This window comes from Labeo rohita, chromosome 18 (assembly GCF_022985175.1).
Source record: "Labeo rohita strain BAU-BD-2019 chromosome 18, IGBB_LRoh.1.0, whole genome shotgun sequence".
NCBI classification, from domain to species: domain Eukaryota; kingdom Metazoa; phylum Chordata; class Actinopteri; order Cypriniformes; family Cyprinidae; genus Labeo; species Labeo rohita.
In genome coordinates this window covers 21128706-21154985 of record NC_066886.1, presented here as the reverse complement: position 1 = coordinate 21154985, position 26280 = coordinate 21128706, and the positions used below count along the sequence as shown (strand labels likewise).

At 38.1% G+C, this 26280-nt stretch overlaps 2 protein-coding genes across 2 annotated transcripts; both read left to right on the top strand.

Annotated features, from left to right (window-relative positions):
* Positions 1 to 4411: 4411 nt before the first annotated feature.
* On the top strand, positions 4412 to 12881 carry LOC127180826 (extracellular calcium-sensing receptor-like). Its single transcript, XM_051135132.1, has 6 exons — positions 4412 to 4635; positions 4911 to 5199; positions 5282 to 6037; positions 6136 to 6363; positions 11736 to 11859; positions 11968 to 12881. The coding sequence occupies exons 1-6, from the start codon at positions 4427 to 4429 to the stop codon at positions 12879 to 12881; spliced, it is 2520 nt and encodes an 839-aa protein (XP_050991089.1). The 5' UTR covers positions 4412 to 4426.
* Positions 12882 to 19444: 6563 nt separating this feature from the next.
* Positions 19445 to 24107, top strand: LOC127180806 (extracellular calcium-sensing receptor-like). Its single transcript, XM_051135112.1, has 7 exons — positions 19445 to 19467; positions 20097 to 20306; positions 20513 to 20801; positions 20880 to 21635; positions 21749 to 21976; positions 22938 to 23061; positions 23194 to 24107. The coding sequence occupies exons 1-7, from the start codon at positions 19445 to 19447 to the stop codon at positions 24105 to 24107; spliced, it is 2544 nt and encodes an 847-aa protein (XP_050991069.1).
* Positions 24108 to 26280: the final 2173 nt, after the last annotated feature.

Here is a 26280-nt window from a genome sequence, read left to right as displayed (position 1 = left end):
GCCCTGTCTTTCCATTCCTCAAAGATCACAGGGCTTCAGCTGGGTCCCTCTCAGCTCTTGGTTCTTCTTCACTTTTCACATGGGAAGAAACTCCCAGTCACCATCGAGCCAGAAACATCTTTGGAGTTCATCACTCTTCGGACCCGGAAGAATGTGATCGCGATTCCAAAACCACCACTGCTCCAAACCTCTAATGGCTTTTCACTGACCCTTCCCCCATGTATGAGTGATTTCATGTTTGTTTGTTCAAATTAGTTATGTGTTAGTCCTTCGTTAATAAAACTCTTGTGCACAAATTACATGAGTTTTAATTCTGATTCTGCCTTGTAAATTAATGTTACGATTCCGATCCGAGCTACATGCTCTAATGCAATAGTACTTTAAGAAAGTTATTTTGTGTGGCCAAGAAAATATAATTATAAAATTATACTGAATGTTCACTGAGGTAAAGTTACTTATTTTCTAATTCTGTAAGTGAAATTACATATCATTATCTAATATTTACTTAATTTTTTTTTATGAATGTTAAGTTCAGTAGTAAGTAGATTGTACAGAGCAGTAGCAGTAAAATTCACTTAAAATGTGTTGAAGCAAATTGTTATGAAGATTTTTTAAAGTAAATCCTACAAGTTATTTTTTTCAGTGTGTTCTGTGTGGTTGCTGCTAGATGATTTTCTGTGTCTGGATGTGATTCAAGTGCCATTGCTTCATCACTGCATGCCTTGTTTATGTCATCCAGATTCTCACCAAAACTTCCTTTGAACCTGGGATCTACAAAACTGGATATGTTCAGAATATATTTAATTTCCTTTGTTTAGCTGCATCAACAGGTCTTTTCCTATTACATGTTTCAGTTGTTTAGAGAGAGTGCAGTCTTTCTCTTGATCTTGAAATATCTCATTGTTAATGTCCTCTTGGATTCAGGAAGTAAAGTGTGACTTGTCTCTTTGAGGCCAGGACATCAGTGAAACCACAGAGCTAGCTTACTTTCTCCAGGACAGTCAGGACATTGTCTTTAGGCATAAGATGCCAGGTGCTTCTGTCTCCTGCTAGCACCCCACAGTTATTCCTCCATTCTCACTCATACCTCCTTGTACATTGCTGGGATTTTGTTTGTGGAGAAGTAGCGTCTTGTTCAAACTTTGAAGTGGGAGCACAGGTCACACACTTTGTAAAGGATTTTGCAACAGTTAGCTGTTAACTTGCAGCAACAGAACCAAAAGTCTTAAGCTAAAGTAAATAAGAAAAAATTAAAATAAATAAGCCATACCAAGTTAAACTGTGACTAGACTTGCAATTATGACTTAAGTTGATTTTCAATATTTAATTACATTAGCAATTATATTTCTATAGTAATTGAGTATTATTATTAATTATATGTGACCAATATTAACTTAATTAATTAAATTTACATGTGGAGTAAGTCATGTCTATTATTTTGATTAGTTTTAGTAAAAATTATAGAAAAAAATGGAGAACATCTCTCACGCAGTGTTAAGATTCTGATGTTACATTAAACCTGGCATATTAACCCACAAAACTTAACATTTACTCAACACAGATGGGACTAAGCAAAAATCTACTACTGCATAATGCACAGGCTAAAGTTACATGCTGCTTTGCTTGTTTATGTTACAAGTTTATATTTAATTCCCTACCAACTCAACATTTCATGAAGTAACTTGCCACATAATTAAACTTACCTTTACTTGTATTACCTTTACTTGGGTGTGAAAGCTAGTGGTGATCCTGCAGGTGCTGCATAAAATTTGATGTATTCGCTCCTCTAGCAGCAACATTTTATTTTATTTTTTTAAAGATTTATTTATTTATGCCTTTATTTAGATAGAACAGTGTAGTTTGGCAGGAAGTGAAGAGGGTGGGATCAGCAAAGGTCCACAAGCCAGGATTCAAACTCGGGTCGCCTGCAACGCAATGACAGTATATGTCGACGCGCTATTGGCACTAACCTTTAGCAGCAATATTTTTATAGCCTCTGTGTTTCTGATAAGCACAACAATTTAAGATGGTACACCGCTGGTTTAACTTTGTTTTCATTTTGTACAAGTTGCAACAGTTCCGTTCTGTGCAATAGAAACACTCTGTGTAGCAGAGCCTTTACAATGGATTAACCATGGCATTTTGAAAAGCAATTAATAGTGAAATAGGTAATCACTACATATGTAGTTCACTGAAATCTGTGAAGTGTAGTGTTGATTTGCATGCAGAAGGCTCATCTACTTCTGACATGAAAATAGAACTATTTTGATAACTTTCTAACATTTACAAATGAAAGTACCTGTTATGCAAGTGTAAGTTCATGAAAAAAAACCCACATCTTAAATGTATTATAATATCTGTGAAGTTTCAGCTCAAAATACCCCACAAATCATTAAGCATATCATTTTAAAAATGCATATTTTGAGTGGAGGCGGAAATACGCTATTTTCGTGCATGTCTCTTTAAATGCAACTGAGCTGCTACTGCTCCCCACCCCCTTTTGTAGAAGAGAGCTGTGCCTTTACAGCTCTTACCTCAGATATTCTGCCAAAAAACATCTGTTTGGATCATGTCTATAGCACAAAAATGATGCGTTTTAAAGCCATATCTTAAACTTCTGACATACAGTTTTCTGTGTGCACACATCCGAAGCACGTGCACAGAAAGTGGCCGTGGTATGTGAGTACTAAACTAAGTTCTCTTTCATGTCTTATTGCACTTAAAGTATCAAATACACACAAGTGTATATTAAAAACACATGAGCTACAAAAACAGTCGGTTATGTCTGTGAAGGTAAACAGCTGGGAAAGACATTGCATGTTTATGTTAGATCTGTGTGGCAGCAGCGTAATATACAGTAAATAAATATTATATAATATTATAATAAAATCCCCTTTCTATGTCACAGGGGAGCGAAATCTCATTCTTTTCACAAGCTTGCAGAGACAGGCTTACCAAAAAAAAATTTACTGGGTTGTTATTTTCACGTTTTTTGGTTTAGTAGATGCACAGAGGACCTGATTATAGGACGTAAAGGGGTCCTATTATGCTCTTTTACAAAGTGTTGGTTTTTGTTTTGGGGATCTACTAAAACATGCTCTCATGCTTGGTGGTTTATTGATCCCCTCAGAGCCGTGTGAGGCACTTTTTTATTATGGATGGATGCACTTTATTAAACTTGTTTTGGACTGATAAAGAGAGACACCTGTCTATACCTTTCTATAGCTTGGGAGTGCCAGGATAATTTTTAATATAACTCCAACTACATTCGTCTGAAAGAAGGAAGTCATATACACCTAGGATGCATGGAGGGTGAGTAAATAATACGCTACAATAATTACACAGTAAGTACTAATTTATATAATTATTTACATACTTAGGAACTGGCCGAAACCAGCTCCAGCATAAGGCTAAAAGCAGCCTAATGTTTTAATAATTGCTTAATAAATTGTTTAATAATTCACTCTGGTCAATGCTTGTGTTTACATCAGCCACACCTCCGCATGTGTTTTGACCCCCTATACTGCACACGTCTATGGCACGGCTCCAAGACGGCCACCGGAGATGATCGCGGCCACTCTAGTCAATGCTTGTGTTTATACCTGCTGTGCCGCGGCTCGTTGAAGCATCCCAGAAGTGGCTCTGCATCGCTAAAGTTAGGCTAATCCCCCACCTCGTCCCTACCCACCCCCCAACCATTCGAATTTCAGTAGGTGGGATTTATTTATTTATTTCTATGATATTCTAATGTGACATCATAACATCTTTTAAACATCAACATTTTTAAAAACGAAATATCTCCCTTTAGAGTGGACTTTGAGATTTGTAGCTTTGTAGATCTTTTTAATGCCTAAACATACACACCACACAATGACTAAAATTCAGAAAGTGAAAAAGCATAATAAGACCCCTTTAAACATGGAAAAAAAGAATCAGATTTTTATCATATGTCACTTTTAAACTATATGTGTTAACTATATCTTACAAGTTATTTTAGAGCCCTTCATATAAAACATATCTCATGTTTAGGACAAATTGGATGATGTACATTTCCCAGAGCAGATGACACTGTGTCCTCCATTATTTTTCAGATTAGCTTGTATTAAACTATTGTAGGCCCATATTGACATTGACCGGTATTGCCTCATTCCATATCGTAAAAATATATCATACAAACTAGATATACCGTCCAGCCCTAGTGGAAAGCATAAACTGAATGATCTATTCTTCACCGTTTTACACTTTGCTACCTTCTGATGACATCAGAAAATAAGTTTCATTCTTTCTGCCTCGTGATTGAGTCTACTTGATCAGCCCTGCCCTATGATGTCACTGGCTTTTCATCCATACTAATTATGCATATAAAAATGCAAATACTGTATCAAGTCATTGCATTTGGCAGCCACAGTTGAGCACAATCTCCGGGATGGTTCTCTTTTTTTACATACTCCTGCTTTTCCATCAACTTCATTTTCAGGCAGGAAACACCCTTTGCCGAACAATGGGAGACCCTAAGTACCCACTGTTTTCCAGGGATGGAGACATAACCATTGGAGCACTTTTTCCAGTCCACAGCAAAGAAACCTTATCTTCATTTGAGTTTACACAAAAACCTCGGCTGTTATCATGCTCCAGGTTTGTTACAATGAAAATAATTATTAGTGCAGATAATGTACTTGAAACAGATTTTTAAAATTAAACTGCATAATATTAATAAATTAATTTTATTAGAATAAACTATTGTAACATCTGGAATATTATGATGTTTAAAGTAATTTATAGTTACAATACAGATTTTTTAATGCAGGACAAAAGTGAAAGCAAATAATATTCTTCACTTTTCCAATTTATGTATCCGTTTGTTAATTTAGTTGCTATTTAGCATATTGACTTAAAATTTATTTTCACAGCGTGAATCTGAGAGACTTTCGACTGGCTCAAGTCATGATCTTTGCCACTGAGGAGATTAACAGAAGTGAACATTTGCTCCCAAATGTTTCTATTGGTTATCGAATCTATGATACCTGTGGTTCAAGAGTGTCTACCATAAGTGCTACTATGGCTTTGATGAATGGTGATGTGATTGCAGCAGGAGATAGATGCAATGGACAGTTTCCTATACATGCTATAATAGGAGAAACAGAATCTTTAGCCACAGTGATTCTGTCCAGAACTACAGGACCTTTTAAAATTCCAGTGGTAAGGAACAATTACACTAACTATTTGATACAATTAAGTATTCTGGTGATTGTTTCATTGTTTCCTGTTTTCTATTTTTCAGATAAGTCACTCAGCTTCATGTGAATGTCTCAGTAATAGAAAAGAATACCCGTCTTTCTTTAGGACTATGGCTAGTGATTACCACCAGAGCAAAGCACTTGCATACATAATCAAGCATTTAGACTGGTCTTGGGTGGGAGCTGTGAACAGCGACAATGACTATGGAAACAATGGAATGGCCACATTTCTGAAAATAGCCCAGGAGGAGGGGATTTGTATTGAGTACTCTGTGAAATTCTCCCGAACAGAGATGGAGAAACTCCAGAAAGTGGTAGACACAATTAAACAAGGCACAGCAAAAGTGATTGTCGCATTTGCTTCACTTCTTGAGATGGGCTTACTTATTGATCAGTTAAATATTCAGAACATTACAGGCCTCCAAATGATTGGTGTGAAATCATGGATAACTGTGAAGAGTTTGATCACTCCAAACAGTTTTCATGTGATGGGAGGGTCACTGGGGTTTGCAGTGAGAAAAAATGATATTGAAGGTTTTTCAGATTATGTTACAAAAGCATTCTGGGAAACAACTTTTCCACGCTCACAGACTGAGGGAAATTCTTCTCAATATGCATTGGGTTACAACAGATATGAGGATCTACTTGCACTAAAAAACTACAATGAAGATGTGCCTGAACAAAGATTTCTAAGCTATGTCTATAAAGCAGTTTATGCTGTGGCTCATTCACTACACCATCTGCTCAAATGCAAAGAACAAGAAGGTTGTGAAAAAGGCCTGACAATAAAACCACAGCAGGTAAAAGATAAAAGAAAGAAAAATAGGCAACAATACATTAAATGCTTCAATGATAATGTCAATATTTAAATTATTTTATTTTATTTCCCCCCCACTAGGTGGTTGAGGCTCTGAAAAAGGTACATTTCACCATTAAGATGGGGGATAGTGTGTGGTTTGACAGCACTGGTGGAGCAGTAGCCCAGTATGAAGTTGTCAACTGGCAGCAGGATTCAGATGGAGCTATCGAATTTAAATCAGTGGGATACTATGACGCCTCACTGCCCCCTAACCAGCACTTTCTGCTCAACACTGAAAACATAATCTGGGCTGGAGGACAGGTGCAGGTAACTGGTAGTAACCTTTTTGTCCTTAATGGTTTGTTTAAACTGAAGGAATTTATTCCCATAAAGTAAAACAGTAAATCGATAGATGAAAGGCATGAACTATTAGATTAGGAAAGTGAACATATATTTCACTGCTCAAAATGATTACATTTGTGTTCTTTATGACTATAATTTCGTCTAAAAGAAGCTAATATGCCTTAAATTATGAGGCAAAACCTTTACAATTCAATTCATTAATGCAAGTTAAGAGATCATGTATGGAAAAACAAACTAACTAATATAAATTGCAAACAACTTTTTTACAGCATTTTAAAATTTTGCTTAATTTTTAAATTTGCTTTTTTTTTTGTTTTTAATTCTTGTTTATTATACCTCAAAAGTTACACTTTATTCAGTCCTAGTCCACTTAGACATTCTATTAACTATAAGTAACTTTGCAACTGTATGTCAACTATTAGTAGATTTTTAAGTTAGGTATAGTTGACATGTTTTTGCAAAGTTACTTATAGTCAGTACAATGTCTGGCGACCATCCAAGTGAAATGTTAGCAGATATTAAATGGATGTTTACCCAAAAACTAATTTACTAACCCTCAGGCCATCCAATATGTAGGTAACTTTTTCTTCAGTAGATACACTACTAAAGTTGGTAACAGTAAAAAAGATTATCAGCTGAAACCGCGGTCCTTGGTGATTCAGCTGTCCATTTTTGAAAATCCTGGCAATATGTTGAGATCTTATGAAGCAAAGTGATCGGTTTTGCAAGAAACTAAACTGAAGACTGATAAGCTGGTGATATGTGCATGCGTGAACCAAGTTATTGAATGAAGGGGCAAAATTAATGTTTTTAAGCTTTCTCATTGTTTATGTAAATAGTGAGCTGATGAAGTTTATTCCATTCACTTTATATGCTTTAGACATGTAAAACATCCATGTTACTTATAGTTAGTAGAATGTCTAAAGTGGTTACCATCTAGTGCCGATCTTCCCTGTACACAAAGTATGCAAGCCCCCTGACAAAGTTTTGCTTAGGCCCCCAGACGTCCAGGACCAACACTGGTTACCACATTAACTAATGTTCCATATCTGTCAGTCACTTTGAGGTTGTGTCGATGTACTGACACTAGGGGTTGCACTTGAGAGCCAATAAGAATTGGTGAGTGGAACTTACATGCCACTCCCCAAGACATAAAAGTATATTAGGAGGTGGCCTGCATCCACTCATTCAGATTTGTTCTTTGGAGCTGAGAAGATGCATCTGGGATTCTCTCTCCATTCATGTCTGCCTAGAAGCTCACATAGAAGGCATATTTCAGAGGTTCTCTCTCTCATACACACAGTTAAGTGCAATAGAGTTCCCCTGAGCACTTAATTGAGCAACTAGAAAGAGAAATTTTCAAAAGAGAATTCTCTAACGAGAGTTTTCTATGAAATAGAAAAGAATGTCTTTTTAAAGATGTTTTTTTTTGCTCCATGTACTTTTGGATTCGGTCAACACCTGTCTTTATCAGTAAAAACAGCAACTTAAAGGGGTCCTATTATGCTTTTTTACAAAGTCTTTATTTTATTTAAGGGCGTGTACTAGAACATGCTCTCATGCTTGGTGTTTTTTTTTTTTTACATAATTTACATTATTACAATACCTTTCTCTCCAGCCTGGCACAAATGGCTCGATTAGTTCCGGGTTTGATGAAGGCCTGGCTTCTGAAAAACAAAATGTGTTGTGATTGGTTAGCTGTCCCAGTGCGTTGTGATTTGTGAACAGCTTAGACGGTGTTTCAATACTGCCACTCCCCTTGCCAAAGCAGCAAGTTCTATCTGCTCCATTATAGTTATGGATATATTAAGGTATAGTTGATGCTACAGTAGTGTTGGGTCCTATCGTAAGCCTGCGAGATTGCCGATACATGATATTATCGTGCTGATTTATTGAATTATTTACATACTTAGTTTCCTTGCCCGAAACCAGCACCAGCATAAGGCTGAAAGCAGCCTAATGTTTTTAATGACTTAATTTGTATTTAACATGATAACAGTTGAATAAAAACAACTGTAAGTTACTAATTATAATGGTTACTTAGTTTTTCAAAAAGCAGCTACAGAAAACGAGTAAAGAACATTAACATTATCAAAGAACATCATCACTTGATTACCCTAGCCTAGTCTAGTGCAAGTTTATGCATTTTAAAAAAACACTCATGTTATAAGTGAAGCTATCTACACTGTATGATGAATAAATCTCTTACCAAACACTGCACACATCTACGGTGCATTACGGCTCCGACATGGCCACTGGAGCAGATCATGGCCACTCTAGTAGTCAATGCTTGTGTTTATACTAGCCGCGCCTCAGCATGTGTTTAGACCCTATATAGTGCACACGTCTGTGGCACGTTACGGCTCTGACGCAGCCTGATCTGAGCAGATCACGGCCACTCTGTTCAATGCTTGTGTTTATACCAGTCGCGCCACGGCTTGATAAAGCATCCTAGAAGTGGCTCTCTCCACGCTGCATCGCTAAAGTTAGGCTAATCCCCCACCCCGTCCCTACCCCGTCCTTACCCACCCCCCAATCATTTGAATTTCCACAGGCGGGATTTATTTTAATATTCTAATTAGCTTTGTGACATCACAACACCCAGAAAACAACACTGTAGTCCAAATGAGCCATTCCTTGTAGTTCTTGAAAAGGGATTTAAAAAAAAACAAAAAAAACATAATATATCCTTAATATATCCATAAATATCCATAATATAAACATACACACTGACTAAAATAATAGGACCCCTTTAAACTCTTTAAACTCTCCTTTAAAGCCTAATATTAACAATAAATTAAACATAAGGTGTTAGTTCTGGCAGGTCACGTTAGTCAAGCTCGCATCAGCTGACTCTCAGCTGATCACATCTACCTAAAGGAATACGACACCTATCACGGCATTCCTATTTAAGCTCTATTCAGTATTATTCGGCAGCTTTGTTGCTTGCTCAGGAGCAAAGCAGATAGTCTGCGATTTAGTTCTCTGTAAGCGTTCAATCAGGATTTCTCACCAGATTCGAGTTCTTGACCTCGAATGCGAATTTGCCGTGTTGATTGATATAGGCTGATGCACTCGGAAGTGACCTGAGCAACACTGCTTCTCGCAACGACACATCATGATGTAAACACTTTGCCCACGATGCCCGCAATTTTCGCTGAGTTCTGCTAATGTGCCTGCATCACGAGATCTGCTTTCCCCGCTAGAAGCAAGATATCAAGAAGGGTTAAAAGCATCCACGTAACATCTGGCCATTTCACCCTTTTATTTATCTATGAATATCTTCACGAAGCTAAGCTATTATTCATTTCATTCTCATTGCCTAATGCTATGCTGACAAATATGCTATCGTAAATATTGCTGGTATTTTAAGGCTAGTTATTCAGTAACGTTGTTTGCTAGGCACGCTGTTGCTTAGGCTTATTGGTTGTATTATGACACGCTGGTAATATTACTAGTTAAACTTACCACAGTGAGGCTCGTTTTTAAATCTGTTGTCAAGGCTGTCGGATGTGAAACAGTCTTGCTGTTTTATTGGGAATGCGGTTTCATTAAATGTATCCAACTATTATTTCCAAAACGCTGTGTTTTAGTCGGTGATATGCTGTTGATTAAAGCTGTCTAGTATATTTAGTGTGTTAATATGATACTTAACGCGCTGTATTTAGATTTTGCAACTAAAAAAAAAACAAACTCGTTATTAAAGCTAACGATTATTTGGATAATGGCAACATGCCTGTTGCACCATATGCTGTAATTACTGCATTAAAGGGGCATGCTGCTCTTCTCAGCTTCTTAATAAAGAAAAGCACCCTTCGCTGCTTTTCCACTTCTGTAAAAGGCATGCTGCCCCAGTCTAAGCTATTTCAGAAGGTCTTGCTTTAATGGAATCACGATATTGTGATTTTGCTTGCTTGTTAATGCTTATCTAGTGTTCAGTATCATGTTTGTGCTAGACCTGCTTGTACGTACCTGCTGGTACACAAACAAAATGCTGAGCTTTGCCATTTGTTTAATTTTACCCCAATTTAAAGCAACATTAAAATGGAGTATGTATTTCTGATAAGCAAAATACAGCTTTTAGTAAAAAAATAGGAAATTGGAGTGTCGTAAACGGTCAAATGACATCAAATTACCTCATCTTTTGCTTCAAAACTGACTGCATCCACAACAGCAGTGTGTGTATGATGGGATGCCCACAAAGTATACTGCTTTAGCAAATCGCGCTGCTGTTCATTGTATTTTTAAAGTAGATTTGTAGCACTTAAATAGCATGAAGAACAAATATTGACACAGACTGTAAATAGAGATCGATTTAAGAAACTCTTTGATTCAGAAACATGCCCTGTGCGAGTTTTCATGTTTAAAATACAAGCAAGAACGCAATTTTCTCTGAATATCCAAAAGTTTGCAAATGTTGACTATTTATAACAGTTCAGCAAACGGTAATATTAAGTCAACATTTTAAATGTAGCCTACATTTTAAACACAATATTGTCAATATTTTTTGGTATTTTACAACAAACTATAGTTCCAATGAATAATCCATTCATAATACAGCCACTTCCTTGCTGAATGAATGAATAAAAGAGGCGATGCCTCGCTCATTAAGACAGTGACTCCTTCCACCTACTGCCGATTTTAGTGTAAATCTACAAGTATCATTTAATTTGGCCATCATTTACTGCTTTCTTTCGTATATTAATAATACACTTAATAGAATGTTAAGAATATGACATAAAAGATGACATACAATTAAAAAAAAAATAAAAAATAAATAATAATAATAATAATAATAATAATAATAATAATAATAATAATAATAATAATAATTCTAGCTTATACAGGTTAGAATATTAAATGCCCCAGGCAGGTACCACATTAAAGGGGCTTGCTGCTGCCCCAGTCTCTGTTATTCCAGAAGGACATACTTCTTGCAGATATGCCATCAGTTGTGTTTGGGGGTTATTAACCATGCCACCAAACCAAACTGTATGCTAACTGTCTATCATTTTGACGACAGTGGTCCTGACAGAACAGAAATTATAGCAATAACAATTACAGTCTTTTAACTTACTATATGATAAAAATTCTAAAATTATTTCTGGAGGGAACATGATGCTATGTGAGTGTTGAACAAAGTGACAGTAAAATGCTAAATAATTGTTCTCAGTTTTATAATACCACTTCCTTAGCATTCGCAATATATTAGCTCACAATATATCGCAGTGTTAATTTACATGATTTGAAGTGTATATATATTATCAATGTGTTATTGAGATATTAATCCTTATTCTTCAGAGTCACTATAAATATTTGAATATACACACATGTAGAAGCCAAGGTCTGTGTGCAGTGAGAGCTGTCCTCCGGGCACTAGGAAGGCTGCTCAGAAAGGAAGACCTGTCTGCTGTTATGACTGTATTCCATGTGCAGAAGGAGAAATCAGCAATGAGACAGGTAATCTTCAGCCCATTTTACAGTTTTAAAGAAAAGTTGGTTTCTTATTTTTGTTGAATGGAATTGTTTCCCTTTGTCTCTAACTAGTTAATACAACTTCCCTTCTAGATTCAAATAACTGCAAGCAGTGTCCGGGGGAATACTGGTCTAATGCTGAGAAAAATAAATGTGTGCTAAAGGCTGTAGAGTTTCTGTCCTTCACAGAAATTATGGGTATAGTGCTAGTTTTTTTCTCACTGTTTGGGGTAGGAATAACTGTGCTGACGACCATCCTGTTTTACAGAAAGAAGGACACCCCCATAGTAAAAGCCAATAACTCAGAGCTGAGCTTTCTGCTGCTCTTTTCACTCACTCTGTGTTTCCTCTGTTCACTTACTTTCATTGGTCGTCCCACTGAGTGGTCCTGTATGCTGCGTCACACAGTGTTTGGGATCACTTTTGTCCTCTGTATCTCCTGTGTTCTAGGAAAGACAATAGTGGTGTTAATGGCCTTCAAGGCTACACTTCCAGGTAGTAATGTCATGAAATGGTTTGGGCCTTCACAACAACGGCTCAGTGTTATTGCCTTTACACTTATACAGATTCTTATCTGTGTGCTTTGGCTAACAATATCTCCTCCATTTCCTAACAAAAATATGAAATATTATAAGGAAAAGATCATTCTTGAGTGCAGTTTGGGTTCTACTATAGGCTTCTGGGCTGTGCTAGCTTATATTGGCCTACTGGCTGTTTTGTGCTTCATTCTGGCTTTTCTGGCTCGCACACTGCCTGATAACTTCAATGAAGCCAAATTCATCACATTCAGTATGCTCATATTCTGTGCTGTATGGATCACATTTATACCAGCTTATGTCAGCTCTCCTGGAAAATTTACTGTAGCTGTGGAGATATTTGCCATTTTAGCCTCAAGCTTTGGTTTATTGCTTTGTATATTTGCACCTAAATTTTATATAATTGTGTTTAAGCCTGAACAAAATACAAAACAACATGTGATTGGAAAAACACTACCTTCATCCTATTGAGAAATATGTTTGTTAATATTACAGTGTTTTTCTATCTATCTATCTATATCTATTATTTATAAATATTGAAATTGTGGAATAATGTTTTAATTCTAGTGTTTTCAGCTGAATGACATGTTTTTATTTGCATTAAAAGAAATGAACTAATTTTACCTGAAATAACATCTTGTTCTTTTATATGTGACTTCTGCTGTCAACTCATTTTAAAGGATTACATAATGCTGCAGTCTACACTTAAAACCCTTAAAATGAATAATATATCTGTAATAATTTAACCATTACTTATCATGTAATATTTATTTTATTTGCTTTGGGACACAAAAGCCATTTACTAAGTACAAGCCTATGCTGTGAATGACAATAAAACACACCAAAATGCATCATAATATCACAAAAGTTTTATTTTTGTTATTTTGTAATCTACATCTTTAGAATACATACAATTGTGAATAAAATACTCAAAGTCAAGCCTTTATTCAACAATCTTCATTTCCATCTTCAGCAGCGACCATAAATGTCACATTTATGACAGGTTTTACGGCAGTGATATTAAATGCCATGAAAGAGAAACAAAGCTTTTCGAAACTTAATCCAAGACATGTTTTCCATCCATTTTACTGCAATCCAGATGCATCACCAGTGATTGATTTTACACAGATTTTGCTCATCTTAAACAATCCTACCATGTTAATCAAACATTCCTTGGTTTCATTGTTCATTGTTTTTTTTTTTTTTTTGTTTTTTTTTGTTTTTGTTTTTTAGAAGGGTGTTGTTCCCTTCTAAAATATTTGAATTTTTTTTTTTTTTTTTTTTTTTTTTTTTTACTTTTGAAGAATCAGCTGCTCTGTCTAATAACTTCTCTCTCTCTCTGGGGGTACTGGAATACTCATTTCTAACAACTCTGGAAATACTCAACCACTTTCCTGTATGCAATCATAACTCATTTGAATCTCATGCAATTATTGTAACAGCTCCTATTAAACTCCATGTTGTGGTAATTTACCAACTGGGCACCTTCTTAGAGGAGTTGGATGGGCTGCTGTCCTCATTCCCGGAGAATGGCAGTCCACTTTTAGGCATTGGTGACTTCGACGTTCATCTGGACAAGCCTTATGCTGCAGACTTTCATTCACTCCTAGCTTAATTCGATTTCAAACGCCTTGTCAGTACAAGCACTCACAAATCAAGCAACCAACTTGACCTAAATTTCGCACGCAATTGTTTTGCAGACAACATTTAGGTTAAACCCCTACACATCTCCGACCATTTCTTCATTAAATCTTACCTACTTCTTGCTACTTGTGTGCCTCCAACCACTCTGCCTGTTACTTTTAGACGAAACCTACTCTCCCTTTCACCCTCCCATCTTTACTCTGTGGTGTCCTCCTCTCTTCCCTCTCCAACGCATTTCTCATCTCTGGATGCTAATGTAGCAACTGACACATTATGCTCTACTTTAACTTCTTGCCTAACGATATATGTCCTCTCTCTTCCAGGCCAGCACGGGCCACCCATTCTACCCCCTGGTTATCCGATCCATTCTACCCCCTGGTTATCCGTTCTTTGTGAGCATTGGTCCAAACTCAGGGCAGCAGAGAGAAAATGGTGCAAATCAAAAGATCCCTCTGACTTGTATCAGTCTTTGCTTTCATCTTTCTCTGCTCAAGTCCATACTGCCAAATCTTCATACAACAAGATCAACAATGCTTCAGACACACATAACCTCTTCAAAACATTCAATTTTCTCCTTTGTCCCCCTCCACCACCTCCCACCACTTCTATAACAGGTGATGATTTTGCCACATTCTTTACAGACAAAACTACAACTATCAGTGGTCAGTTCTCAGCTCTACACATACAGGAACTAAAACCGACCAACATCCACGGCTGAAATTCCCCTCTTCTCCTTCTGTCCCCTCTCTGAGGCAGCCATCCTACAACATGCCCACTAGATCCTATCCTCTCACACCTCCTCCAAACAATCTCTCCTACACTCTTACCAGCACTCACACACATCATCAACACATCTCTTCTCTCACAGGCACTTTCCCCACTGCATTCAAGCAGGCTCGGGTAACCCCACTGCTCAAAAAACCTACATTATACACTTCACTTATAGATAACTACAGACCTGTCTCTCTCCTTCCATTCATCGCAAAAACACTTGAATGAGTTTAACCAGGTATCATTATTTCTCTCACAGAACAACCAACTGGATGCTAACCAGTCAGGTTTCAGGAGTGGCCATTCAACTGAGACTGTGTTACTGTCAGTCACTTAAGTCTTGCGGATTGCAAAAGCTGATTCCAAATCATCAGTACTTTTTTTTGTTCTTGTTTTAGTTTGCTTTTGACACTTTAAATCATCAGATACTCCTGTCCACCCGCTCATCACTAGGCACTACAGGGATTCCACTTCGCTGGTTTAAATCCTATCTCACTGGTGGATCTTTCAGGGTGGCCTGGGGAGAGGAGGTATCCAAAACACATTAACTGGTCACTGGGGTTCCTCAGCGATCAGTTTGTGGACCCCTACTCTTCTCCACATACACTACACCATTGGGACCCATCATACAGTCACATGGCTTCTTTTACCACTGCTATGCAGATGACACACAGCTCTATCTTTCATTTCAACCAGATGATCCAACGGTAGCTGCACGGATCTCAGGCTGCCTGCATCACCTGCAGCGCAACCTAGCAAAGACTGAGCTCCTTGTCCTCCCGGCCACTTTCACCATCCAGTTAGGTTCTTCTACAATTACCCCATCAAGTTCAGCCAGAAATCTCAGTGTAATCTTTGATGACCAATTGACTTTTTAAAGACCACATAGTTAAAACGGCTCGATCTTGGAGGTTTGCATTGCACAACATCAGAAAGATCAGACCCTTTCTAATGGGCAGGCTGCACAACTTTTTGTCCAGGCCCTGGTCATTTCTAGGCTGGACTACTGCAATGCTCTTTTAGCTAGTCTTTCATCATGCACAATCAAACCTCTACAAATGATTCAGAATGCAGCAGCACAACTGGTCTTCAACGAGCCCAAAAGGGCCCACACCTTTCTTTATCTCCCTGCACTGGCTACCATTTGCGGCTGGCAGCAAGTTCAAGACACTGATGCTTGCATTAAGAACAGCCACAGGCTCAGCATCCGCCTACCTCTACTCACTACTATGAATTTACACTCCTTCCAGAAGTCTGAGATCCACTAGTGGGAGACGCCTCGTTGTACCGTCACAGACAGGCACAACATCACTTTCTAGAACATTTTCTTTCACCGTTCCTGGCTGGTGGAATGATCTTCCCACCCCTATCTGGAATGCCGACTCCCTGACAATTTTCAAGCGACTGCTGAAAACTCATCTCTTTCAACACTGTTTGGCTTAATCAAAAAACAAATCTGTTTATCTGTTTGTACTTATCTGAGCAATGGCTGATATATGGTATTATGAGCACTTTCTATGTCGATTTGCCTCTTTAGGATGAATCAGTTGATGTATTCCCCACTTGTAAGTCGCTTTGGATAAAAGCATCTGCTAAATGAATAAAAGTAAGCATCTCTGCTTTGCATACCTACAGCAATAATCAGTCAGTAAAAGCAACATGACTAAAAGACATGATATGAGTGAGAGAACTGATGTTCAGCTGTACATATGGGAAGCCAGACACAATGAAAATGGGACAAAACAGCACAATGTTACTGAGCTCAATGGATCGAGCCCTGCGATCGACTTGACAGCGCAGGGAGGACGTGTTTGCTAGTGCCACCAAACTAACAGCCAGTGCAGTGCTGATCAGTTAAAATACTATACTAATGTATGCACACAAATAAGGTTAAAACGTTAGCTAAGCAGTATAACAACTTGACATTCACAAAACAGTCTGGAGTGAAATGATTTGTGTAGACATAAATGTATTTAGGTAGATTTTGAGGTGCATTACCTTGAAAAATAAAAATAATCCACTGTGTGCTCAGTGGCTCAGATGTTGGGGGAAAATGAAGACTCTTATGTTCAGTCTTACATCCAAACACAAAACCCCGGGACTGAATATGAGACATTGTTGATGTTACAGCTGCTCAAGCGCAGAGAAAATGGAGGACAACTGGACAACTGCTGAGGGTGAAAACTATGGCAGTGCAGGACTGTCAGTCAGCTGCCATGGGCCAAGACATCTTCCACTTGTTGACCTGGGCCACGTCCAGCATTGAGCAATGCTGTCAGAGATGGCCATGGTATGGCCCTTCTGATATGAGGTCTATTTGCATAGCTTAAAATCCATGTTTAGAACAATGTCTTTAAGGTTTTTCATTTTCTATGCATTATTCACTTTCCAAACCAATTCCAGATTAACCTTCACATTGTGCTGAAAATATGAAGACCAAACATCAGTGGTTGATGCTGAACATTACAATATATTTCCAATATGTTAAGTTTCAAATCTGCAGTAAAACTCATTCAGGTCTTCGGCAAGTTGTTGATTCACCTCAGTGTTGGGAGATGTCTTGTAGTTTGTGATGTCTTTTAGGCCTTTCTGCACCAAAGCAGGATAATTTGCTGAAAACTGGTTCCCCTTCAGGAACTCGAGCTGCGTCGAAATGCTATGGGGAATGCGTGACCACACTCTGAAACGTGTGCATACAGTCTAATGGAAAAGCGAAACGTCACAGGTGGGGTGACGTAGAGACCAGGAAGCTTAAAAGCACGTGCAGTGTGTGCAGCAGGCAGCTTCTGTCTTTCAGCAAGCACTCTGTGTGTGTGTGTCACTCTGTGTGTTTTTTGTGCCAGTTTGAGAGTGTCACTATGTCCTACAAAGCATTCTTATGAATATAAGCAGCAGCATTTTAGACTGTGTGTCCCTCTCTGCCCGTGCTATTTCAGGTGAGGATACACACAGTCTATTTGTTGTCTGTTTGGGAGCGCTGCATGGGAGTCAGTTATCGAGGGAGCTGACTGCCCACGTTCGCTTTCCCGCAGCTCAGCTCCCGCTTCTGCCAAGACTGGGCGGTGGCTGTGATCGTGGGGATCGCACATAGAAATACAGATGCAGTAGAGACGGGCTAAACACCTTTTCTCTGCTTTACTGCCTAGATCTAGCGCTCTCTCTCTGGGTCGGAGGCCCATGCTGCAGTTCTTCCCCCTTTGAGTGAGCGCTCGCGGCGAAGTTGGGTGGGTTGCATCAGCTCTCGAGAAAGCCGACTGCCCGCACTCTCGCTGCTCACGCTTCGCTCCCAGAGGGCTCTTTTTGAGGAGGGAGTCCTTGTGAGCTTCCCCGCGGCTCAGGTCCTGCTTTTGCCGAGGTAGAGCGCCGACTGTGGTCGTGGGGATCGCAGCATGGATCTGGCAAACCGGTTAGAGACGTGTCGGCCTTCTCTCTGCCTTTCTCCTTAAATCTACCACTCTCTCTCGGGGCTCGGAAGCCCACGCTGAGTTCTTCCCCCTTCTGAGTGAGAGCTTACGCTGATGCGGCTAGCTTTCTCCGAGGAGATTGATGCTGTCCGCATATGAGCAGACTGCATATTAGATCGCTCATTTCTACCTGCCATTGCTTCTAGAAAAAAAACTGGGGCGGGGATTCACACGATTTATGTGTGGTTTGTTAGGGGAGCTGAGCATACACAGTCCACCCTTGAGGACCTAAGCATCTGAATATGGGAGCAGACATCCTGTCGAGGCGGGGGCCAAGGCCGTGGAAAGGATGCTTCACCCCGAGGTGGTGAAGCAGATCTGGAGAGTGTTTTGCCAGGCTCAGGTGGACCTCTTCGTGACTCAGGAGAACGCGCAATGTCCTCAGTGGGTATGGACCCCCTCGTTACACGTTTTCTCCACAGCGCGCTGAGGCTGAGCTTATGCTAAGTAGTGGTCGGGATGCTATTCCATAGCCTCGAGTCCTCTGATCTCCCCTCTCTTGGGGGTCAAGGCTCTCTTTTCTGAAGTTGGTTTCAGGATGCTGCGGAATGTCCACCCCAATGACTTTTTGGTTGTTATCTGGATTTTGTGCCACTCCTGGCTCTTCTTCTCTCCCCCTAGCTGTGCACCCACACTAGGCAGGGATTTGAAGTCTGGTGGTGTGGGCATCTCGTTCCCTGTAGCGTTTCGACACAGCTCGAGTTCCTGAAGGGGAACGTCCCAGGTTACATATGTAACCATGGTTCCGAGGGAACGAGAAGCTGCGTCCCGTAGCCATACTTCCGGCATCCCTGCAGCACTTGCTTCCTTATTCAGAAGCTGCCGACTGCACACACCGCACATGCTTTTAAGCTTCCTGGTCTCTACGTCACCCCGTGCTTGGATTAAGATCTGGGGAATTTGGAGGGCAAGTCAATACCTTGAACTCATTGGTTTGCTTCTCAAACCATTCCTGAACCATTTTTGCTTTGTGGCAGAGTGCATTAACTTGCTGGAAGAGGCCACAGCCACCAGGGAATACGGTTTTGTTTTCTGACACCAGGGAATACCGTTTCGTTCTCTGACACCTTTCCACCACAACCAGCACTAACTTCTTGTGCAATTTGAGCAATTTGTCAGTGGTCATAATGTTATGCCTGATCGGTGGGTCATTCTATGGAGATGTCAATTTTTTTTAACACACACACATGCGCACACACACACACACACACACACACACACACACACACACACACACACACACTTGTTTGTTTTTGTGAATTGTGGGGACTTTCCATAGACTTCTATAGTTTTTATACTGACCAAACGATATTGTCTATCCCCTAACCCAACCCTAACCCTAAACCTAGCCCTCACAGAAAACATGTTTGCATCGTTACACTTTCAGATAAACATCATTTACTATTTTTAATAATTTTTTAACAATGTCAAAAATTTCAGGTTTTACTATCCTTTTGCTACAATGTAGCAAAAACAAGTATAAACACACACACACACACACACAGACAGACATACATACATACATACATACATACATATATATATATATATATATAGAGAGAGAGAGAGAGAGAGAGAGAGATACATTTTAACCTATGCTCTTAATAAATAAAGTGTTTTGCTAGTTAATTTAATTGCAATTAAGAACATTACATTAGTTTGACTCTATTCCACTCCTACTTGATCTGCTCTTTGAGGTAATTGGTTATGCTCTCAATCATTCATCCATATTAATTTTGTCTATAAAAGAGCAAATAGACTATTATAGGTCATTTGCATTTTGCAGTCACAGTGGAGCTCAATCTGGGATGCTTCTCTTTCTTTACACACTCCTGCTTTTACATCAGCTTCATACAAAGGCAGGAAACACTCTATGCCGAATGATGGGAGACCCTAAGTACCCGCTGATTTCCAAAAATGGAGACATAATCATTGGAGCACTTTTTCCAGTCCACAGCACAGAGACATTACCTTCATTTGAATTTACAAAAAAACCTCAGCCTCTTTCATGCTCCAGGTTTGTTACATTTATACATTGAAACATTACAGGAGAAAATGTTTATAAAGGTAATATATATTCAATCTATAAGAGCAAATATTTAATATAATAATAATATATAATAAATCTCTATTTTATTATTGATTGACTGACTAATGGATTGTTTGATTGAATGTATTATACAGTTGCTATTTAGCCTACTGATTTAATGTTTAATTTCACAGTGTGAATCTGAGAGATTTTCGCCTGGCACAAATCATGATCTTCGCCATTGAGGAGATTAACAGAAGTGAAAGTTTGCTCCCAAATGTTTCTATTGGTTATCGAATCTATGATACATGTGGTTCAAGACTGTCTACAATGAGTGCAATTATGGGACTGATGAATGTTCAGGAGTTTGGAGTAGGAGACAAATGTACTGCACAGTCTCCTTTGCATGCCATCATAGGAGATTCAGAGTCTACTGCCACAGTGATTCTCTCCAGAACTACAGGACCTTTTAAGATTCCAGTGGTAAAGTACAATAACAGAAGTGTTAGACACACTCAGCAATGACTATTTCACTGTTTACTGTGTTTTCTTTTTTTTCAGATAAGTCATTCAGCTTCATGTGAATGCCTCGGTAATAGAAAAGATTACCCTTCATTCTTCAGGACTACGGCTAGTGATTATCACCAGAGCAGAGCACTTGCATATATAGTCAAGGACTTAGGCTGGTCTTGGGTGGGAGCTGTGAACAGTGACAATGACTATGGAAACTACGGAATGGCAATATTTCTGAAAATAGCACAGGAAGAGGGGATTTGTGTGGAGTACTCAGTGAAATTCTACCGAACAGAAAAAGAAAAACTTCAGAAAGTGATAGATACAATTAAAAAAAGCACTGCAAAAGTGATTATTGCATTTGTTTCATTTCTTGAGATGGGTTTACTTATTGATCAACTAAGTATTCAGAACATTACAGGCCTCCAAGTGATTGGAGTAAAATCATGGATAACTTCAGAGAATTACATCACTCCAAACAGCTTTCGTGTGCTAGGAGGATCACTGGGGTTCGCAATGAGAAAAATCAATATTGAAGAGTTTTCAGATTATGCTACAAAAGCATTCTGGGAAACAACCATCCCATGCTTACACACTGAGGGGAATTCTTCTCAATATGCATTAAATTGCAGAAGATATGAGGATCTACTTGTGCTGAAAAATTACAATGAAGATGTGACTGAACACAGATATTCAGCCAACGTCTATGAAGCAGTTTATGCAGTGGCTTATTCACTACACAGTCTGCTCAAGTGCAAAGAACAAGAAGGTTGTGAGAAAGGCCTGACAATACAACCACAGCAGGTAAAGATACACAGATGAACAGAAAGGGTAAGAAGGAGGGTAACAATATTTATGGTGAACAATGTGTTAAAATGCCTCAAAGATAACAAAATTGTGTTTTTTTTTTTCATTAGGTGGTTGAGGCTCTGAAAAAAGTAAACTTCACTGTAAAATTTGGAGATCGTGTGTGGTTTGACAGCACAGGTGCCACAGTAGCCCAATATGAAGTTGTAAATTGGCAGCAGAATTCAGATGGATCATTCCAGTTTAAGCCAGTGGGATACTATGATGCCTCGCTACCTCCTGACCAACGCTTTGTGCTCAACACTGAAAACATAATCTGGGCTGGAGGAAAGTTGCAGGTAAATAACATGTTGGTAAAACAATTAGGTTTGTTACTTTTATATAGAGTGCCATACAAAAGATAATGTCTAACAATATAAGGCTTTACAAAATCCTGCTTCTTATGTATAGGCTCTTAATAATGTAGTTCCTTTATATCTATCTGATTTTCCTCAGATATGCTCTCCTGTATGTACTCTTAGATCCTCTTTTTCAGTCTCTTTAGTTCAACCACATGTTCATCTGAAAGGTATAGGGTGCAGGGCTTTTAGTTATGCTGCCCCTCATTTGTGGAATGCCCTTTCCCAGGACATCCGTAACAGCGACAGTCGTCACACTTTTAAATTGTGTCTTAAAACTCATTATTTAGGCAGGCATATCTATGAGTGTATGTGTTGATTATTTTCTTATTCTTAGTGTGTTAATGTGTTTTGCAGTTTGCCTGGTTTGCTGCTGTTACATTGATGTTGTAGGGAGAATTGTAAGGTGACCCTGAGTGTCATAATAGGCGCCTATTAATAAAAACCAATGAATGAATGAATAAATGTAAAAATAAGGCTATTACTTTTTTAACACATTCTTGTGAAATAAAAGTATTACTTTCTTAATAAACAAACAAACAAACAGACAAATAAATAAATAAATAAATACATACATACATAAGAGAGAGAGAAAAAAAATCTTAGGAATGGTATGTTCGTACAAAAGAGTTTTATTGTAAATAAATGCTGTTATTTTTAACTTTTTGTACACAAAAAAACAAAAAAAAAACAAAAAAAAAAGATTTCTGATACTGTGATACTTCTGGTACATGTAATAATGAAGACTAGAGTATTGAGTAAAATTCAGCTTTGCATCGCATATAATAAAATAAGTATAATAAAAACAAGTATAATAAAATATTGTTATTTTAAATTGCAATGATATTTCACATTACATACCCCGCATCCCACCATCCACACCACCCCAACCCCCATGTAGAAGCCAAGGTCTGTGTGCAGTGAGAGCTGTCCTCCCGGCACCAGAAAGGCCACACAGAAAGGAAGACCTATCTGCTGTTATGACTGTATTCCATGTGCAGATGGAGAAATCAGTAATGAGACAGGTAATTCTAAAATCTGTTTTCTTTTCCCCCTCTTACATTACACTTTCTTAGCAAATGATTTAAATACTTTTTTTTTTTTTTTTTTTTTTTTTTTTAAATCTCTAACTATAATGATTACAACTTCCTTTCCAGATTCAAATAACTGCAAGCAGTGTCCAGGGGAATACTGGTCTAATGCTGAGAAAAATAAATGTGTGTTAAAGGCTGTAGAGTTTCTGTCATTCACAGAGTTTATGGGTATAGTGCTAGTCTTTTTCTCACTGTTTGGAGTAGGATTAACTGTGCTGGTAGCCTTCCTGTTTTACAGTAAAAAGGACACCCCCATAGTAAAAGCCAACAACTCAGAGCTGAGCTTCCTGCTGTTATTCTCATTGACTCTGTGTTTCCTCTGTTCACTTACTTTCATTGGTCGGCCAACTGAATGGTCCTGTATGCTGCGTCACACAGCATTTGGAATCACTTTTGTTCTCTGTATCTCCTGTGTTCTGGGAAAAACAATAGTGGTGTTAATGGCCTTCAAGGCTACACTTCCAGGAAGTGATGTCATGAAATGGTTTGGGCCTGCACAACAACGACTTAGTGTTCTTACCTTTACACTTATACAGGTTCTTATCTGTGTACTTTGGCTAACAATATCTCCTCCATTTCCTAACAAAAATATGAAATATTATAAGGAAAAGATCATACTTGAGTGCAGTTTGGGTTCTACTATAGGTTTCTGGGCTGTGCTGGGTTATATTGGCCTTCTGGCTATCTTGTGCTTTATTCTGGCTTTTCTGGCTCGCACACTGCCTGATAACTTTAATGAAGCCAAATTCATCACATTCAGCATGATAATATTCTGTGCTGTGTGGATCACGTTTATTCCAGCATATGTCAGTTCTCCTGGCAAATTCACTGTAGCTGTGGAGATATTTGCCATTTTAGCCTCAAGCATTAGTTTACTATTTTGCATATTTGCACCTAAATGTTATATTATCCTCTGTAAGCCTGGACAAAATACGAAGAAACATGTGATTGGGAAAACACCAGCTAAGTCTTATTGAGAATTAAATTAATATTATGTTAAAATTTTTGTTGTTATTGCTGTAGCTGTAGTTTGCTTATTAAGATATATATATATATATATATATAAACCAGCCTTTATCCTAAACACTTTAGTTGTATCCCAAATGATGCACTATATACTATGTACTTGTGCACTATGTAATCAGTCATGTAGTGTATGAATTTTTATAGGTTATTTTGTCATTCAACATTGTATGTAAGTATATCCACCTTATTTTTCCCATAAGAGTGGGTGCAGCCATTTGTAAATTTTGCGTGTCTGGCTTCCAGTCTCATCCACTTCCAGCTATTTTTAGCTGCACAAAAAGCTCATTTTGCTGCTTGATATTGCAAACTGGTATGTCTTACCATATTATTTTAATGTATTATCTTAATTATGAACACACTGGTTTGTAGTGCAAATTGTTTTACCATTTACTGCACTTCGTTATTCTTCTCGTTATTTCCCTATGGCGGATTATGAACCGGACGTCTAACACATTACCAGAAAACAGCTTACTTCCACATTGAAAAATAAGGTGGATATAAGAACGCAAATTGGGACGAACAATTGATTTTTCAGTGCATCATCCAGGCATTTAAAGAAATAAATATTTTTGGAATTTTCAGTGTGAACACAATGGGCTTGTTAAATGATGACGCACTTTGTCCAACAAACTCACCTACAAGCGTTGTTTCCGTGTCCAAACCCCAACTCATTTCACTTGAGAATGCTATCTCAGCAGCCGTTTATGAGCACTGCTTATTCATATTAAACATTTAAGCTAAACGTTTTCAAATTTACGGTGTACACTATAGTCTCCGTGCTCACAGCGTCACAAACACACATAATTTTAATATTTATTTATTAATATTTATATGTTCATTGTATGGCTATCTGAGATTTATGGTAAGGAGTAGGGTAAACGGTAGGATTTTAATTTTTTAGTAGTATTATATTACATTGTGAGTGTATAATTAGTACCGTTGGTTGTTTTCTCGTGTCATCTGATAGAGCGTTTGGACCCAGAAGTCATGGAAGAGGTGACTCTTGACTTCAGACTTAACAAGCAGATACTCATAGGCCTACTATTTATAGTCACTTATATGACTTCAATAAATCATGCTCTTGGGCACAATAAGCAAGCTAAAATGCAGTACAATCTACATCTTTCATTCTAGAAGAAATTAACCAGCCAGAGAAGACTTCCACATTAAAAGAGGGCGGAGCCCTAGAGCACACTTACCATTATGTAATTACCATGGACCAATGTTAGATCAAAGGGGTTCAGCACCTGGATAGAACATTTCCAGCTGTTTTGACATCCTGAAATGAACTCCAAACAAAACTCCAAACTCTTTTTTGAGCTAACTTTGTTCAAAATTACTTCAGAAAACTTTTAGTTAATAATTAGTTATTAATTATGTAAGAATTAAGAATTAGTTATTAATTGTGTATTTTAATAATAATAATAATAATAATAATAATAACACCAAAGGACAAACGTTACATCACACTTTATATTAAGTGGCCATAGCTCCTTTGTACATGTTGTTTAAGAACACAGACTGCAAGAAAGCAAGTTTGATTAAACAAGTTAGACTCCTAAAAAAACAAGGGCTTGCACAACCGCGGATGATTTCATTTTTTTACACTCAGTTCGAGGCTGGGGTGATTTATATCGAAGGATCTGACGATCCTCAAATGCAAACTGTGTGTGTTTTGCCTCAGAGCAACCATACATTTGTGTTGTGTTTTGCTTTCTTTTTATATATCCGGGGCTGGATCCTAATTTTCTGGCATGGGGACCTGATGTAACAAATATATATATATATATATATATATATATATATAGTTTGCCATAATATGTTAAGTGTTGTAATGATGTGCGCCCTGACATTATTGATTATATAAGAAAAACACACAAGAGTGATGTATATACTATGTGATCTAATCTATTAAAACGCATTTAGAATCATCAAAATTCAATACATTCTAAATTGTAGGTAAAAAAAAAAAAAAAAAAAAAACTATCAGCATGATAACAAACGTAATTGTAATTGTAAACTCAGCATTAAGTGACTTACATTTTAGACACAGTATTGCCTGTTTTTGCTCAATTTTGCCAACAAAATTAGTTCCAAACAAAGATCACAGCACTGATTTGCGTC

Bases quoted from the DNA above. Each gene is read 5' to 3' on its own strand.
- LOC127180826 (XM_051135132.1), top strand. From the start codon at position 4,427: ATGGTTCTCTTTTTTTACATACTCCTGCTTTTCCATCAACTTCATTTT. The intron at 6,364-11,735 runs GTAACTGGTAGT...ACACACATGTAG, and splicing joins GGGCTGGAGGACAGGTGCAG to AAGCCAAGGTCTGTGTGCAG. The intron at 11,860-11,967 runs GTAATCTTCAGC...CTTCCCTTCTAG, and splicing joins AGAAATCAGCAATGAGACAG to ATTCAAATAACTGCAAGCAG.
- LOC127180806 (XM_051135112.1), top strand. From the start codon at position 19,445: ATGGAGATGTCAATTTTTTTTAA. The intron at 20,802-20,879 runs GTAAAGTACAAT...CTTTTTTTTCAG, and splicing joins GACCTTTTAAGATTCCAGTG to ATAAGTCATTCAGCTTCATG. The intron at 21,977-22,937 runs GTAAATAACATG...ACCCCCATGTAG, and splicing joins GGGCTGGAGGAAAGTTGCAG to AAGCCAAGGTCTGTGTGCAG.